The 18,455-nt window shown below is 46.1% G+C and overlaps 1 protein-coding gene across 2 annotated transcripts in view; it reads left to right on the top strand.

Annotated features, from left to right (window-relative positions):
* The first annotated feature begins 716 nt into the window (after window positions 1-716).
* LOC148018601 (sulfhydryl oxidase 2-like) overlaps window positions 717-18,455 on the top strand; it is a 56,828-nt gene continuing 39,089 nt past the window's right edge. Inside the window, exon 1 of one of the 2 annotated variants that reach the window (XM_087662279.1) lies at window positions 717-1,109. In XM_087662279.1, the coding sequence (XP_087518405.1) occupies window positions 913-1,109 (197 nt within the window). In that variant the 5' untranslated portion in view covers window positions 717-912. The remainder of the gene's footprint in view (window positions 1,110-18,455) is intronic. The other variant, XM_087662278.1, reaches the window with a different exon arrangement.

The following is an 18,455-nucleotide window of genomic DNA, read 5'->3' on the forward strand; positions in this document are numbered from 1 at the left end:
AAGAGCAAGAGAGAAAATAAAAGAAAAAAGAGGAGAGAGAAGGAAAAAGGGGGGAGAGAGGAGAAGAGGAAATAGAAGATGAGAGAGAGAGTGAGAAGGAATAAAATGGAGAGAGGAAAAATAAAAAAAGGAGGGGGAGAAAAAGAAAAGAGGAAAGAAGAAAAAAGAGGAGAGAGAGAGAGAGAGAGAGAGAGAGAGAGAGAGAGAGAGAGAGAGAGAGAAAAGAAGTAGGCAGAGAGGGGGGAGAGAAGAAGACAGAGAGAGAACAAAAAAGAGGAGAGAGAAGCAAAGAGAGGGAGAGAGAAAGGCAATGATGAAAGGGGAGAGAAGAAAAGAGAGGAGAGAGACAAGCAAAGAGAGAGGAAAAAGAGGAGAGAGAGAGAGAGAGAAGCACACGACAACTTTGCTTCCCTCATATCCACTCCATCACTCCATAGTAGCAAAGTTGTTGCGAAAGAGAATAGCATTCTTTGTGTGCAAAGGTAACGCTAGTTGGTAACAAAAATGTGTGATTGATACTGACACTAAAACCTCTCAAGGACTGGGCAAAGCCAACCAATTCACAACTAGAAAACTGGCCGGTGTGTATTTCTTTTACTCTAATCTAAATTTGTAAGATGTATGCGTCAATAGGTTGGCGATTAGGTATAAATAATAAATCATTACTCGAATGGTGCCAACTGATTTGATTTGGGTTAAAGCCAAGGATTGTTGGTGAGATTGTTGTGTGACGGGGGAGCTTTTATAGGAGCCCACTGCTTCTCCATACGCAGCCACTTTTTTAATCTTATTCTGGCCGGTTTGACGAGGCAGCGGAAGGGATCTAGGTTACTACCGTGGTCGCAGATCTCCAGCCATGATATCATAAACAGTTGCGCGTGCAGATTTCAGATGATGGACGTACTGTGAAGAATGACAGCGATGAGGAAGGAGCACCAGGTCCGTGCTGCTGTGCTGATTCTGTGCCTCCTGCAACAAGCCAGCGCGTCCCGCACGCTCGACCCCGGGTCCGAGCACGATGCCGCCGCGGACCTGGATGCCAACACTTTCAATTCAACCCTGAGATCTGCGCCGGCGCGCTGGGCCATCGTTGAGTTTTATGCTCACTGGTAAGGCGGCTTATTTTACTTGCCATTTTAACTGATGGCTTTGCTTTTGGCGTCCATGCCAGAAATGTGAGAGTAGTATTGTTCACTGAAGTTATATCACAAGCTCCTCGACAGCTTTTCATTCTGGTGTCCTGTGCTACTCGTTTTGCTTGCCTTTGAACCGAGGGCCTGATTTTGGCATCCATGTTGCAATTACGAGAGTATCATCAAACCGACACAATTTTGTATTTGAAGACTAATTACTAAGCTACTCGAGAGCTTTTCACTCAGGAATGCGGGAAAATGTGCTCTCTTTTTTTTTATAGATGGGGGCTGTCAACTTGTGCTATTTTACTATCAGATCAAATTATGGCACAGGTGCCTTTCTGGGTTAAGTTATTGTAAGAAGCTATAATAACTTATTGCATGTAGAGAAACTTTGTACCTCTACTGAGTTTACTACATTGTAATATTTAAGACCTAGATGTAGAAGACTTGGATCTGCCTTGTTTCACTTGACAAGGTCAACAAGTCTCTAGCCATTCCAAAATAATTATTGAGTGCATATCATGTTTCAAGCACCTCAAGGCATCTCAAAGCGGCACACACTGTTCCATGCAATAATTCAGCCTGATGAAGTGTTTGATGCTCACAATCTTTTCCTTACACTTGTGTTTACCTTTCAAGATATTTACACATCCATTGCTTTACAAGGGACAAAGCATAAGGGAAGAAATGTTTTTAGTGAATTAGATGTGACCCCTCTACTAAAAACTAGATTTTGAGAGAGACGATGGTAACACTTGGGTTGATGTAGGGTGCTTCAAGGCATATGAAAATTTTAGCCTTCATTTAGAGGTTGGATTTATTCAACATCATGAACCAAGTGAGGGTTAGGTGTGCTATCTTGACTTGGGATATATAGTGCAATGCTTTGTAAATTGGCCATAATGAACTTCTTCAATGTACTTGCTACTCCTTTGTTGACAAGGTCAAGGAGATCCTAGCTTACCACAATGTGATGAAGAAACTAGGAATCCCTTTGTCGGAGGCAAAACTAACTTATGCATAGTATTCACAACACTTGGCCCTTCAATCCTTGTACAATGGATGGTCAATTATATAAATACCTTTACATGGCATCAAAATGGGTGCAACCATAGTACACATCCATCTGCTAGCATGAATTGCACCTTGCAAGAATTCTTTGTAGATAGTCTATCCCAAATTCCAATAGTTAATACATTCAATAACTTAGCTCTCAATTGTGAATTTGTTGGTTTAACTTCTCAATATGCTTCCACATGAATTTCAACAGTATACCAATGCACTTATTGGCTAGGTTGGCACCTCTTTTGAACAAATAAAGAGAAAATTCACACAAGTTCAGTCAAAGTAAAATGATGTGCCACAATCTAGTCTCAAAAGGAGGGAATATAATTTTGAGTAGGAGTTGTTCGAAGCAAAGGAATTGTTAGAAGTGTGGTGGGCTATGGAGAGGTTGGGAGAGAAAGAGAGTGTTTACGCTTAGAAATTGCAAGACCATATACTTAGCTAGTGACAAGGTAGGGCAAAACATTAAAAAAAGTAATGAGGACAATGGGAAAGCAAGGCGAAGATTGTGAGCTATCCAAAGTGTACCCCCAAGTGTAAAGAAATGCTTGTCTATGGAGTACAAAACACAATTGTATGAAATTCACAGATTGATATAGAAACACAATTAGTGTCACAAGACTGTGACAACTATTACCTTTTTTGTTGATTTTTTTATTACATATTTTATTTGGTTTTTCTTTTTGGAAGGATCCCTCTTGAAATCTTAACGCCGGAGTTACATGGCCAATATGTGAAACCGATAGGAATGTCTAGTGAGTCAAGACTAGACAGTTAAGGTCCGGTACAAGTCTGGAAGAGACTGATGGCACTGTAGATTGACAAGCCTAGAAGAGACTTGTGAAAGTGTTTATGGACAAGTGTGTTGAAGAACTAGCCTGGAAGAGACTAGTTCAAAGTGAAGATGGACAAGTCTTCAAGAGATTAGTCCATGTGGGGTCATCAGTGGAAATTCACTTTCAGTTGAGCTACATTACAAATTTGGGTGTAGCTATAGTTTGCAAAGATGGTCAGAAGACTAGTGGGGATGCAATGGAAGCAACTCCTAAAATTTAGGGAGTTACTATTTTTGGACCCCAGAATCTGTTCGCGTCATTATCTTCGTTTTTGTACGAGGATTAATCCAGTGGTCTGTGCCGAGGATAAATTCTGCACCGAGGATGGAGAATTTTAGACCGAAAGGTTTAAACAGGGAAATTGCTACATGTATGCCATGTTTCACAATTTGGGGAAAAATTTCCAAAAGAGAGAGAGAGAGCAGCACAAAAACGAGTTTCAATGCATGAGGGGCATAAAGGGGGCTCATTTGAGATGGACAGCTGCAGATGGAGAGCTCTTGAGAGCTGGTCTACCTTGTCTATGATGCATAGAGGGCTAAGCTTGCTTCCTACTCTCTCTTTCTCTTCCTGAAAGTATGGTTATGCTGCAGAATCAAGGGCCTTTCTTTTGATTCAGGTGCAACTGTGTGGAATATGCTGTTTTTGTATGATGCAAGAGCCTCCTTTCTCCAGGAACAGGAGCAGTTGTATGCTGTCCCAGCAGGGACAGGTGAGGGTGGCAATCTCACCAAGTAAGTGTCTGAAACAGCACTGAATCAGTACTGTTTTTGGACTCTTCAGAGGCTATTTCAGAGCCCAATTGATGCCAGAATCAAGGGGCATTTGGCCCAGATGATGCAGGATAGTGCAGGGAGCAGTATGAACTGAAAACAGGTTTCAGAACAGGTCTGAATCAGTAATTACAGTGGGCTGAACAGTACAGGGAACAGTATGAGTTGTAAACAGGTGTCAGAATAGGTCTGAACCAGTAAATACAGCAGGCTGAAATGGTCAATTCTGCACTCCAACCAGAAGATTCAGACTTGGGCAGAGTTTCCCCTCTTGGTCAACTTGATTTGGGTCAGTAATTGTATTGTTATGCTGTCAAATTTCACCCAGAATAGGTGAAAGACAGCCCATTGTACTTTCTCTCTTTAAAAATAAAGAAATACCACAAGGGGCGCCTAACTTAGGGGCCAACAAGGTGTCTGTGTGGCAACAGGAGCATTCTAGCTTCTTGTATTTCTTCTTGTTTCTGTGTCTTTAAGTTCAGGTAAAGTGGGCGACTGTTAAATTGGGTGAAAGCATTTATTTATTTTGGTTGTACACTACCGCCCTTCCTAGTTGTTAACCCTTAAATGAACGAAGGTGGAAAATCCGGAAAAGCTAAAGCAGAAGACAAAGACAAAGGCCAAGGCAAAGAGAAATGGAAGACAAAGACGCACAAGGAGAAGAGCCCTAAATAAGGGAGAAAGGTGCACAAGGAAAAGCGCAAGTCAAAACTTTTGTAAAAGAGCGCAAGCGCATCATGGTTTAATTCAAGGAGCGTCGGGCTCTCACCTGTGCAATTTGTAAATGTAAACGGGCGGTGGAAAGGAAGCTAGGAAGATAGAAGAACAATGGGAAAAAGGGCCTAGGCTACGGCCGGCCATATAAAAAAGGGAAAAGGGGATGACCACCCAAAAGGGATTTAGGATTTTGTATATAAAGTTGAAAAGTGAATGAGAAGCTCGTTCTTGTGTGTGGCCAAAAGTAGCTCTCCTCCTCTTCTTCTTTTTCTTGTTCTTGCTTGCTTGAGCTTGTTCTTGAGAGAGGGAGTGTGAGAGTGTGAGGGAGTGAGTGTGTGAGGGGTGAGGGACCGTGGGGTAGAGAAGCTCTCCATCTTCTCCTCTCTTCTTCTCTTCTCTTCTATTCTCTTGTCTTGCTCGCGGCAATGGAGCTTGGAGCTTGGAGTGGGAGGATCGAGCTTGCTTGAAGCTTGCACTTGGATCGTGGAGCTATCGGAGTGCGCGGGAGAGGAGGTAACTCGAACGGCACGGGGGTAAGCTCACTACATCCGTAGATATGGATGGCGCGTCGGTTATGTGAGAGGTAGCCATTAGTGCTCGGCTTGGAACGCTTGAAACAATAAGCGGTCCGTGGATCTTGGTGGTTGAGTGAAAGCTCCCACATTTTGGTTCCATTGTCGGGACCAATGGATTCAAGCCTTGAGTGCTTGCGTGCTTCGAATCGAGTATCAAAGTAAGGGTTTCCCCGAACTGGTGCTTGAGATAAGTAGGAAGGGAGGGGGTTGAAGATGGTATTCGATCTCCTTGGCAAGTAGATTTTTTGCTTTTTTGAGATTTATGTTATGAGATGGAGTAGTGTAGGTATTTACTTTGTGATTTGTATGCATTTAGGATAGGAAAAAACAAAGAAAAAGAAGCAAACAATAGGGTTTTCTGTTGCTGTATAATAGGCTAAAACAGGAAAATAGGGGCATAGATCCTTGGAGTGCCGTTTGATTCGAGCACCATAGTGATTCCAGGCATGTCTGGCATTCCCTTGTAGTGTCTTGCACCTATCTGAAAGGCGCTAGACAATTCGGTGTAGCAGACGTTAGCCTAGAGGCATCGCGTGCAACTTGTGGGCCGTCCGCCGCATAGTTGGACCAGCTCGTCCGAGTCCCAGAATCGGACCCTTCCATAATCGGACCAGTCCATAATCGGATGCTCGGACAACCGTCCGATTGGACCATCCTGTCCGATCAGACCACTCGGACCAACCCGCCCGATTTTGGAAATCGGACCACTCTGACACTCGGACTCGGGCTAGCTAGAATCGGACTAGTCGAGAATTGGACCATCCTGTTCGATCCGATTCCCAGAATTGGACGTGACCAAAATCGGATCAGGCCGTCCGAGTCCCAGAATTAGACCAGTCAGAATCGGACCTCGGACTAGTCCAAAATCGGACCTCGGATCAGTCCAGAATCGGACCAGCTAAAATCGGACCAGTCCAGAATCGGACCAACCTAGAATCGGGCCACTCTGCCCGATCCGATTCCCAGAATCGGACGTGACCAAAATCGGACCACTGGGTCGATCGGACCAATCCAAAATCGGATGTCCGATTCTGATAATCAGACTCTTGAAAATCGGACGTTTGAGAATCGGACAGGTATCTAGAACACAAATTTTGACACATCTAAACCCCGAAATTGACCCCAAAGGCTACGTAGAGCCAAAGGCACATCACAGGTCCATCACTGGGCTGAAACTTAGAGCAAGTAGTACAAAATTTGGCTATAAACGGTCCTCCAAATCTTGCATGGTGTTTACCGTAATGGCCTTGCGGGCCGGAGGGGACCCCCCCCCCCCCCCCCCCCACCCAACCACCACCACCTGGGATCCTCGTAGAGGTTTGCCCCCTCCGCACCTCCCCCAAGTAGGTTGGAGAGAAAACACGCGCCGTGACAGGTCCTCCAAATTGAACCCTAGTGTAGTAATGGCTCTACACGAGCATGGATCCTCACTTGCAAAAGAGCAACCAAAAGCCCATACCCGAACAGAGAGAAATAGAGACCGTAGAACATCAATGGGCCAAACCAGCCATCAAGGGCAAAAAGGCCACACCATGAGAACACAAAGACATTGTGTTCAGACCGTGTCTAGTCAGAGCAAAATGCAACTTCAGCAAGCTATAAATGAGAAGATGACTAGATATGACACTCTCGATGAGAGATGTACCTTGAATAGCACTGCACTGACGATCCAAGACATCAGTGGAGAATCCACATCTGGTCGTGCAGTTGAGGACTCAAGGGCATCTATCAGAAGGCTTAAATTTACAAGCCGAGACCCGGAAGATGAAGACATAGTACCACCTGCTTATCTTAGGGTCAAACTCACCGCGAAAAGAGAGCATACTATCGATGCTCTGATTGATGGAGGAGTAGATTGTCAGAGTGTAGCGGTGCGGAAGCGTAGGACTGAGAGAGAGAGAACGCAGAGAGAGAAGGGAGAGAAAGAGACAGTGTACACTGAAGATCTGCTGTATAAAGAATGCTGAATACAAAGATATACACGGGCGCAGTGCGCTGGACTGCGTGTCTCCACCTCGACGATGCGACTTGCTGTCCACCTCGAAGTCTGCTGCAGTCTGCACTGTCTGCTGTCTGAAATCTGCGAACAGAGACAGAGATCTGCACGACACCGGTCTGTAATCTGCGACAGAGAATGATCGCCAAACTGCTGAAAACGTCAGCAATAAATAGGCGAAAATCTGCCTGGAATGGGGCGCCAAAATAGGGCGCAGCCTGATAAAAATCAGCTGCAGGCAGTCGGACTGCCACGTGGCAGTCCGACTGCACAGTCCGACTGTGCAGCTGGACTGTGCAGCTGCTGCCTGAAAACAGGCTATGATCTCTGACACCCCCTCTCAGAGCCTGGACAGGGCAGAAGCCTGAGGGATCTGGAATGTTGCCGAAGTAGAGCCTGAGGAAGCGCCTTCGTAAACAAATCCGCAAGATTATCCTCCGTCTTGCAATACTCCACAGTGATGGTCTCATCCAGAAGCTTTTCTCGGATGAAGTGGTACTGGATCTCAATGTGCTTCGTCCGGGCATGAAAAACAGGGTTCCTTGCCAAGGCAATGCAACTCTCATTGTCACATCGCAGCAATGTAGGACGAGTCTGGGGGCACCCAAGCTCCTCCAACAGTCTCCGAAGCCACACAATCTCGCATGTGGTGGAAGACGCGGCCCGATACTCCGCCTCAGTAGACGAAAGGGCTACCGTGGGCTGCTTCTTGCTACTCCAAGTAATAACACCTGCACCCAAAGTAAAGCAGTAACCTGTTGTAGACCGCCTGTGGTCCACGTCACCGGCCCAATCCGAGTCGCTCCAACCGGCAAGTACAAGATCTGACCCATCTGTCCCTGCGGGGTAATGAATCCCCAAATCAGACGTCCCCCTCAGATACCGAAGTATCCTCTGAGCAGCCTGCCAATGCACCGTCTTCGGTTCACTCATGAACCCTGCCAAGAGCCCAACAGCAAAACATAGATCAACCCTCGTGTTGAGAAGCCAAATCAAAGACCCGATCAACTGTCGATAGCGGGAAGCATCCGCCAAAGGAGAAGCTGAGTGGGAAGTGGCCTTCCAGTTCGGATCCATAGGAGTAGAGAGGGCCCGACAATCTTCCATCTCAAAAGACCCCAAGAGCTCCTGTACATATCTCTGTTGGGAGAGAAAGATCCCCCTCTGAGACTGAAAAATCTCATGTCCTAAAAAGAAATGGAGTAGCCCCAAATCCGTCATCTCGAACGTCCGATGTAAAGCTGACTTTGTCTCCTGGACCTGCTGTGCATCATCACCTGTGACAATCAAATCATCAACATATAATACAAACAGCACACAACCATCCTCGGAAGTGTGAACATACAGCTGCGGATCGGCCTTGGACCGCCGATATCCCAACTGAGATTGGAGGAACGAATCAATCTTCTCGTTCCAAGCTCGCGGGGCGTGCTTGAGACCATACAGGGCCTTCTTCAACCTGTAGACTTTCCCATCTGAAGAACCAAAGCCAGGAGGCTGCTCAACGTAGATCTCCTCCTTCAAATCACCATTCAGGAAGGCCGACTTCACATCCAGCTGATAAACAGGCCATCTCCTATGGCCAGCCAAAGCAAGAACAGCTCTAATGGTTGCCATACGAGCTGTAGGGGCAAAGGTGTCATGACAGTCAATCCCTGGGCGCTGGGCAAAACCCTTAGCAACAAGGCGAGCCTTGTGCTTATCCAAAGTACCATCACTGAGATATTTGGTCTTGAAGACCCACTTGACTCCAATCACCTTCTTCTTCGGGGGGCGTGGCACAAGTGACCAAGTGCCATTCCTCTCAATAGCCTCCAACTCAGCTTGCATAGCTTTCTTCCATGGGGCGGACTGTAAAGCCTCCTTCACGGAGGTGGGCTCTCGATCCTGCATAACTCGGGACATCAAACAATAATTGGAGCAAACAAGCTCCGAAGAATGCGCCTGGTGCCTCCGTGACCGCCGCGGACCATCCTGCGGTCCCCACTCCTCAGGAACCCCCTCGATCCCTGAATCACGGAGTGTGTCACGGGCCCAGCGAGGAGGAGGCCGAACCTCCCCTCGTCGTTCTCCATCAGTAGAAGACTCTGGAATGTCCACCAGTGGTAACTCCTCAGAAGGATCCGGTGGAACAGTAGACTCTGTGTCAGAAACAGAATCATAATCAAACGGCACAGGCTCCAGTGGAACTGTAGAAGGAGCCAAACTCTCCCCTGGATCTCCAAGAACGGGATGCTCCTCACCCGTTGAAGAAGCCGGAACCTCCACAAACCGCACATCACGGCTAGTATATACATCCCGCTTGACGGGATCATAGAGTCGGTAGCCTTGGGACTGGGAGCTGTAGCCAACAAATACCTGTTTGCGGGAAGCCGCTTCGAATTTGTCACGGTGAGCTTTGGGAATGTGAACATAGGCATCACACCCAAAGACCCGAAAGTAAGAAACATCTGGCTTCGACCCAAAATACGCCTCAAATGGAGTCATCCCTTCCACGGCCGAAGTAGGAGATCGATTAAGAATGTGGACTGCAGTAGCCACAGCCTCGGCCCACAGAACCTGGGGGGTCTGTCGGTGCTCCATCATGGTGCGCGCCATCTCGATCACACTGCGGTTCTTCCGTTCGAGAATACCATTTTCTTGTGGAGTATTCGTATTGGCAAACTCCTGGTGAATTCCTCTATCTGCACAAAACCGAGCAAATTCATTAGACACAAATTCACCTCCCTTGTCGGATCGCAAGGTCTTCAACTTCCGGCCTGATCGGTTCTCCTCAAAGAGAAGCCAATCCTTGAAGTGCGAGAAAGCTTCTAATTTTAGTGCCAAAAAATAGGCCCATGTCATCCTGCTATAGTCATCCACGATCAGCATGAAGTACGAGCTCCCATGCAGGGACTCATTCCTCATAGGGCCACATAGATCCGTAGATACTAACTCCATCGGTGAAGTAGACCGCCGCGAAGCGGTGTGGGGAATGGCATCCCTATGCTGCTTCCCCCTTATGCAGGAGACACATGGCTGCTGGCTCACCACTATATCCGGCAACCCTCGAACAAGCTGTCCCCGTGACGCCTTCCGAAGATAGTCATAGTTCAGGTGACCAAACCTAGCATGCCATAATTCAGACTGTGACTGTGAGATAAAAAGAAGAGAAGAGAGGGCAGTGGAAGACTTCAGTTTGTAAATGCCGTTCTCCTCATATCCAGATGATAGAACCTTTCTCGATGCACGATCAAGGACTCGCACTGTAGAACTGTCAAACTCCACCAGAAGACCAAGGGAACAAATCTTATGGACTGAAAGGAGATGGTACCCCAATCCTGGTACATGCAAAACCTCTGAAGTATGGGTGCCACCTCGTCCATCCGGAATAAGCTGCATCTTACCCCGACCTGCAATAGAAACTGAAGAGCTGTCTCCAATGAGAACCTGCCCACGCGAAGGGCGCAGCTGGGCAGCACCATCTGATGAAGGAGTCATGTGCCGTGAGGCACCACTATCAATAATCCACTCTCGAGATTGGGAAGCCGCCATCGCAACATCAGAAGCATTCGGTGAAGCGTCCTCAATGACAACTAGATGTAGAAATGCAGCTGATGAGGATGCAGCCACCGCTCCAGAATCCTTGGTTTCCTTCTTCTTGGTGTCCTTCGAGTCTTTGTCAGGGCAATCCTTCTTCCAATGGCCAGTCTTTCCACAAATATGGCATGTGGAGTCTTTGTCCTTGTCCTTCTCCTTGTCCTTCTTGGACTTGTTATCCCCCTTCTTCTTCTTTTGGTCCTTCCCCTTCTTCTGAGAGGCTTGACCTGTCAACGCCTCCGTCTTGGAAGCATTCTGTCCCTTTAACTGTTCCTCTTGGTCCAAGACCATAGGAACCAACTCCTCCCACCGAAGAGTAGACTCTCGCCCCGAAGCAATAAGGGCAGAGTAAAATGTACCGAATCGTGGCGGCAACTGGGACAAGAGTGTAATCGCCATGTCTTCGGAGGAGATCGGCTTCCCCGCATTTTGAACCTGCATCTGTAGCTGCCTTAGCTTGTTAATGTGTTCCCTTAGCGAAGAAGACTTATTGACGGACAAGGTCCGCATCTGTACCTCCAAAGAAACCCTCTTCATCAGGGTCATCCGATTGTACATTTGATCAAGCTCCAGCCATATCTCACGAGCCACCGTCAAGTGCTCGATGTGAGCGATCACGGCTGTAGTGCATGATAGAAAGAGAAAGGATCGAATCCTGGCATTCAGTTTGTCCCAATGAGACTGGGCCCTGGCCAACTCCGCACGAGCATCGGAAGAGAGTTTGGACTCATCTCTTACCGAAGGCCGGTCAATATCTTCCTGTACCAACTCCGCCAAATCATAGGACTCCAGAATGGCCAACATCATAACGCGCCAAATGCGGTAGTTGTCGCCGTCGAGCTTCTGATCTGTAGGAAGAGCCGGTAGGACAGGCACCTTCCGGTCCATAATCGCCTGGAACTCCAGGTCCATCTCTGTAGACATCTTCACCTGCAATGCCTTCTCAAACGCAAAAGCAGCCCCCTCTGACTGAGTAGACTCAGCCGGCTAAGGCTCTTCAGCGTCCCGAAGCTTCTTCACCCGCCGGAGGCGATGAAAAAGCAAAACCTGCACTTTTAGGTTGAAAACTCAAACTTTCTCCGCGTCAAACAGCAGTAAACAGCAGCAAATCCACCACCTGTACTCCTTTCCTGTGCGCCCACACTCGTTTCAGCCTTGTTCCAAGGCGCAGCCCTCCTGTCTGCCCTTAAAACGCAAAAAACGCAAATTTGTGTCGCGATGGAAACTCCTCTTCAGGTTGATTCTGCGCTCAGTCAGCCCTCAAACACTGCTCTGATACCATGTCAGAGTGCAGCGGTGCGGAAGCGTAGGACTGAGAGAGAGAGAACGCAGAGAGAGAAGGGAGAGAAAGAGACAGTGTACACTGAAGATTTGCTGTATAAAGAATGCTGAATACAAAGATATACACGGGCGTAGTGCGCTGGACTGCGTGTCTCCACCTCGACGATGCGACCTGCTGTCCACCTCGAAGTCTGCTGCAGTCTGCACTGTCTGCTGTCTGAAATCTGCGAACAGAGACAGAGATCTGCACGGCACCGGTCTGTAATCTGCGACAGAGAATGATCGCCAAACTGCTGAAAACGTCAGCAATAAATAGGCGAAAATCTGTCTGGAATGGGGCGCCAAAATAGGGCGCAGCCTGATAAAAATCAGCTGCAGGCAGTCGGACTGCCACGTGGCAGTCCGACTGCACAGTCCGACTATGCAGCTGGACTGTGCAGCTGCTGCCTGAAAACAGGCTATGATCTCTGACATAGATTTTAACATCTTGACCTATGAATCATGGACCTACTAGGCCAACCAGAGCTGGCACCGACTAATGCAACTCTTAGCCCTTAGGGGGGACCTTCACAAGCACTCATAGGGAAGTGCAATATCCTTGCAATAGTTGAAAGTGAAAGCTTACCTATCCTATTTCATGTTCCTCCAAAAAGTGCTAGTTGCGGGAAAGAAACCCTCCTAGGAAGACCCTTCAAAAGGGCGACCGAGTGTGAGGCTGACTATGTAGCACAAAGGATACACCTGACACTACCGGGTGTGAGGATTGTCACTACCTTTAGCAAGGGTGACCTCATCAAACCTCGAGGGAAAGGCAAGGAAGGTGATGACATAAGAGTCAAGCCTACAAACGAGGCCAAGGACTTGTTGGAAGAGTTTGTTGGGATGTAAAGGTCCTTTATTCACCTCTGTGTATTTTACACATGTATTGTTATGTTGTACATGTGAATGCACCCTTACGGGCCCTAAGTATAAATACATTTTATTCTTTGTGTACCAACACATTGTTGGTACACCCAAATCTGTTCATCACTCTTACTCTCACTCTCACTCACCTGTTCACCTCCTCTGCTGCAAATCTTTACGCTTCCGCTACCCGCATGCTCCAACAACTGGTATCAGAGCCAGGTTAAGGTGCTCGCGCTCCTTGAAGTCTGTGTGAGACAACACCAGCTCTTCGCTTGCGAGAAATCAGTAAGTCGTTACTCATACAGGTCAGGTCGTCACTGTTTCCAGGCACGTGTATGTGCTGGACAGTTAGGCGACAGTGTTGCAGGTCATGTTTTGTGCAAGCGACAGCCTGATAGACAGGCGACAGGTTTTAAAATTTTTTCTAAGGTTTATTGCAAGCAACCTCTTTGCCACTGACGGGAGTTCACGCGCGCAAGCACAGTTCTGAGATTTGGTCAAATTTAAACCTGGAAATTTGGGGCTTTTCCTAGATTTGATGCTGTTTATGCTTGAGAGTGACATCTATGTCAGAAATTGCAGACATTGTGCGCATTGACCTCAATTAATTTGGGGATTTTTCAAAATTTGTTGGAATTTTGCTCAGCTGAGTCAGTTTGGCTGACATTTGCGCACATTTGGACCTGAAATTTGGGATTTTGTGCAGAATTTGATAAATTTCTGCATTATTTGCCTGTGCAGTGGCTGGTTTATGTCAAAACAGCAGAGGATTATTGCTGGTTATGCAAGAACAGCAGTGTGTTTGCTGATTTAGCTTGTGCTCTTGCAGTTCAGTGCTTTTACACTTGTACTTGTGAAAAAAATGGTTGCAACCTCTTCCAGTTCTGACATTAAAAGTTTGATGGAAATCAAGCGATTTGATGGTCAGGGCTTTGATCTTTGGAAAGATTGTATGCAGGGCATATTGTTCTTAAAGGATTGTGAGGATGCTTTGCAAATGGATAAACCCGCACAAATGTCTGAGGCGGATTGGGCCAAAGTCAATAAAAGGGCTGTGGCTTATATGAAGATGGGTGTCACTGATGACATTTTGACAGACATTAAGGGTTTAGACACTGGTCATGTAATATGGGAGAAGTTGAAGACTACCTATGAGATCACCACACCTGTTAATCAGGTGCATTTAATGCGTAAGTTGGTGAATATGCGGCTAGATGAGTCCAAGCCTGCAGCTGAGCACTTGAGTGCATTTGCTGGCATTTTAAATTAGCTCAAGGATGCAAGTTTGGATTTTGATGATAAGTTGAGGGCGATCTTTTTGATCATGACATTGCCTGACTCTTGGGAGACTTTGGTTGTTTCTCTCGGCAATAACCCCAATCTCACATATGATGGTGTGAGGGGTTCGATCTTGAATGAAGAAATTAGACGTAAGTCTAGTGGAGAAGGCAACAACTCAGCTTATAATGTTAGAGGCAGGGCTGAAAAAAAAAATGCAAATGCTGGACAGAGAAGCAGGAGCAAGAGCAAAGGAAAAGAAAAGAGTGATGTTACATGCTATCAGTGTGGTCGGAAGGGCCACAAGAAGCCTGATTGTAGGTATTACAAGAAGGAGCAAGAAAGAAAGAAGAATGCAGGAGACAAAAAGAAGAAAGAGGAAAAGACAGATGCATTTGAGGCAGGTAAAGGCAAGGAAAAGGCCAATGTGGCCTCTAGTGTTGTCATAGAGGAGCTCTCAGATGCAGAGGCTGATGTATTATGTGCAGTGGATTATGATGCCCTTGTATGTCACATGCAGGATATGCAGATCACCAAGGCTGATGTGATTGATGCACTTTTGTCAGTTGATGATTGTGTCACTTAGACTTGGATTGTAGACTCTGGTGCCTCTTTCCATGTGACTCCATACTTGGAGTGTTTTGCTACTTTTGATGCAGGCTGTTATGGCAAGGTTTACCTTGGAAATAATCATGCTTGCAGCATTGATGGGATTGGCACCATACACTTGTCTTTGGATAATGGGCAAGAACTTGTGTTTAAAGATGTCAGATATGTGCCTGGCATCAAGAAGAGTTTACTATCTGTTGGACAGCTTGACTTGCATGGTTACACCACACTGTTTGGTGGTGGTTTATGGAAATTAAAAAGGGGTTCCATGCTGATTGCTAAAGGAACCAAGAAGGGCACTTTGTATTGTCTGCACTGTAAAGCTTTGAATGGCAAGTTTCTTGCAGTTGCTGAAATTGGCTGTCATTTGGAGTTATGGCATAAGAGATTAGGCCATATACGCCAGAAAGGACTTGATGTTCTTACCTCTTTGAAGAGGGTTGATGGAAAAGGCTCTAAACTTGATTTTTGTAATGACTGTCAGTTTGGAAAGCAAATGAAAAATTCCTTTTACTCTGGTGTCTCCCGCAAGTAAAATGTATTGGACTTAGTGCATTCTGATGTATGTAGCATGCCTTTGAAATCGTTCTGGGTGGTGCTGCATACTTTACCTCTTTTATTGATGACTGTTCCAGGAAGATTTGGGTTTATTTGTTGAAAAAGAAAAGTGAAGTGTTTGCTGTTTTTAAAACTTTTCATGCATTCGTGACCACTCAGACAGGTAGAAAGTTGAAATGCTTGAGAACTGATAATGGGGGTGAGTTCACGTCTAATGAATTTAAGTCCTTTTGTGACTTGCATGGGATCAAAAGGAAGCGTACAGCCCCTTACAGCCCTTCTTCAAATGGTGTGGCTGAAAGATACAATAGGACTCTATGTGAGAGAGTGTGGTGCATGCTGTCCACTGCTAATCTCCCTCATGAATTTTGGGGAGAGGCACTTAAAACCGCGGTTCACATTTGCAACCGCTCTCCAAACAGGTCCCTAAATAATGGCATTCTTGAGGAGGTTTGGTCTGGCAAACCGGCCTCATATGACCATTTACGAATATTTGGCTGTGATGCTTTTGTGCATGTTAGAAATGAGCTGAGGAATAAACTTGACCCGAAATCCACCAAAGGCATTTTCATGGGCTATGGTGATGAGGGTGAATTTGGCTATAGGGTGTGGCTACCTCAGTCCAAGAAAATTGCTCGCAGCCGTAATGTTGTGTTTAATGAGGCAAAGTTGTTGAAAAGTACTTTAGCCTCTGATGAAGACATGAAAAAGGTCAAATTTCAGAATTTGCAGCCACCTATTACTTCAAATGATGAGCCTCATGGTGCTGTACCACAGGCTGAAACTGATCATCAGCCGGTTATCTTTGAGCCAGATGATGATGGACAGCAAATAGAAGCACAGGGAGGTCATGGACAGCAAGATAGACTTGCTGATTATGAAAATGCAGGTGCTGGAAATGAAAATGAAGGTGCTGTACAGCATGAATAGCATGCTGAAAATGGCTTACAGCAGCCAATAAATGCTGAAAATAACATGCCTCCAGATGTAGATCCGATTCCTGAGAATGTAGATCATTGGGTACGCAGGTCTACACGCCTAAGAAGGCAGCCACATAGGTATGACCCCTCTTTGCATTATGTGATGCTTACTGATGAGGGTGAGCCTCTGACATATAAAGAGGCTAAGTCATGCAAATTCAGCAATAAGTGGGAGCTAGCTATGCAGGAAGAGATTAAATCTCTGTATGCTAATGATACTTGGGATCTTGTGTCGTTGCCCAAAGGAAGAAAGCCTCTTCCAAACGAATGGGTTTACAAAGTAAAGACAGTTGATGGGAAACCCAAGTACAAGGCAAGATTGGTTGCCAAAGGGTATGCACAAAAGGAAGGGATTGACTTCCAGGAGGTCTTTTCACCGGTTGTGAAGATGACCACACTACGTGTGCTTTTTGCTCTCACTGCTGTATTGGATTTAGAGCTGTACCAAATGGATGTGAAAACAACTTTTCTGCATGGTGACATTGATGAGGAGATTTACATGAAATAGCCCGAGGGTTTTGTAGTTCCTGGAAAAGAGCAGTTGGTGTGTAAACTAAAACGTAGCTTATATGGGCTGAAACAAGCACCACGGCAGTGGTACAAAAAGTTTGACACTTTTATGCTCTCTCATGGGTTTACGCACAGCCATGCAGATCATTGTTTGTATATGAAAAAGGATACGGATGGCAGCCCTATCGTACTTGTTTTGTATGTGGATGATATGTTGCTAGCTGGGAAGAGAAAGACTAGCTTGGATGCTCTCAAAGATAAGCTAAAATCAGCTTTTTCCATGAAAGATTTGGGGAATGCAGAGCATATATTGGGCATGAGGATTCGTAGGGATAGAACTTAGAAATTGTTGTTCTTATCTCAAGAAAAGTACATTGAAAAGGTACTGGACAGATTTAACATGGCTGAAGCTAAGCCTCTCGGAGTACCCATACCTCCATACCTTAAGCTTAGTAAAGCCAACAGCCCAAAAGATGACATGGAAGCCAATGCTATGAAGGGAGTCCCTTATGCATCAGCTTCTGGCTCTCTTATGTATGCTATGGTGGCTACTCGTCCAGACATTGCTCATGCAGTGGGAGTTGTTAGCAGGTTTATGTCAAATCCTGGCAAACCACATTGGGAGGTTGTCGAGTATTCTTAGATACTTGAAGGGTACACAAAGAAAGTGTATTTGCTATGGGCATGGTGCACTTAATTTGCAGGGTTATTGTGATGCAGACATAGCAGGTGACTTAGACACTCGCAGGTCCACTAGCGGGTATGTCTTTACAGTTGCTGGAGGGGCCGTCTCTTGGTGCTTCAGGTTGCAGAACATCGTAGCACTGAGTACTACTGAAGCTGAATACATATCAGCTACTGAAGCTTCTAAGGAAGCTATATGGTTGAGCAGACTCGCAGAGGATCTCGGCATGTCTATGAGTACTCCAGTGTTGTGATGTGATAGCTAGAGTGCTGTGTATCTGGCTAAAAATACCATGTATCATTCACGCACAAAGCATATTGATGTGCGATATCACTTTATCAGACAGATTTTGGAGGATAGTCTAATCACATTGACCAAGATTAAAACATAGGACAACCTTGTAGATGTTCTCACTAAAAGTCTAGGCAAGGCTCAGCATGAGCATTGCATACGACTAGTGGGAGTTGGTTAAAGGTTCACTCCGGACCTTTAAGTGGGAGGTTGTTGGGATGTAAAGGTTCTTTATTCACCTCCGTGTATTTTACACGTGTATTGTTATGTTGTACATGTGAATGTATCCTTACGGGCCCTAAGTATAAATACATTTTATTCTTTGTGTACCAACACATTGTTGGTACACCCAAATCTGTTCGTCACTCTTACTCTCACTCTCACTCACCTGTTCACTTCCTCTGTTGCAAATCTTCACGCTTCCGCTACCCGCGCACTCCAACAGAGTTGATACAAGCACAGGTCGAACAATGAGAACCAGTGAGTGAGGCCATGCCTGAAACAAGAAGGTCAAGAGACAATGCCAAGGACGGGCTTTGGACTTACAAATATCGTAGAAGACCCCAAAAGAAGCCCAAGCCTTATAGACGAAGGCATCGATGGAAGCTCAGCACAACGCCACGATGGGTGTCCAAAGTGTTGCTATGTGCTCAAGGGTATTATGCAGGTAACCAATGGAT

Source organism: Lygodium microphyllum, chromosome 21, assembly GCF_053477565.2.
Source record: "Lygodium microphyllum isolate KBCC chromosome 21, Lygodium_microphyllum_v1.1.10, whole genome shotgun sequence".
Lineage (NCBI taxonomy): Eukaryota > Viridiplantae > Streptophyta > Polypodiopsida > Schizaeales > Lygodiaceae > Lygodium > Lygodium microphyllum.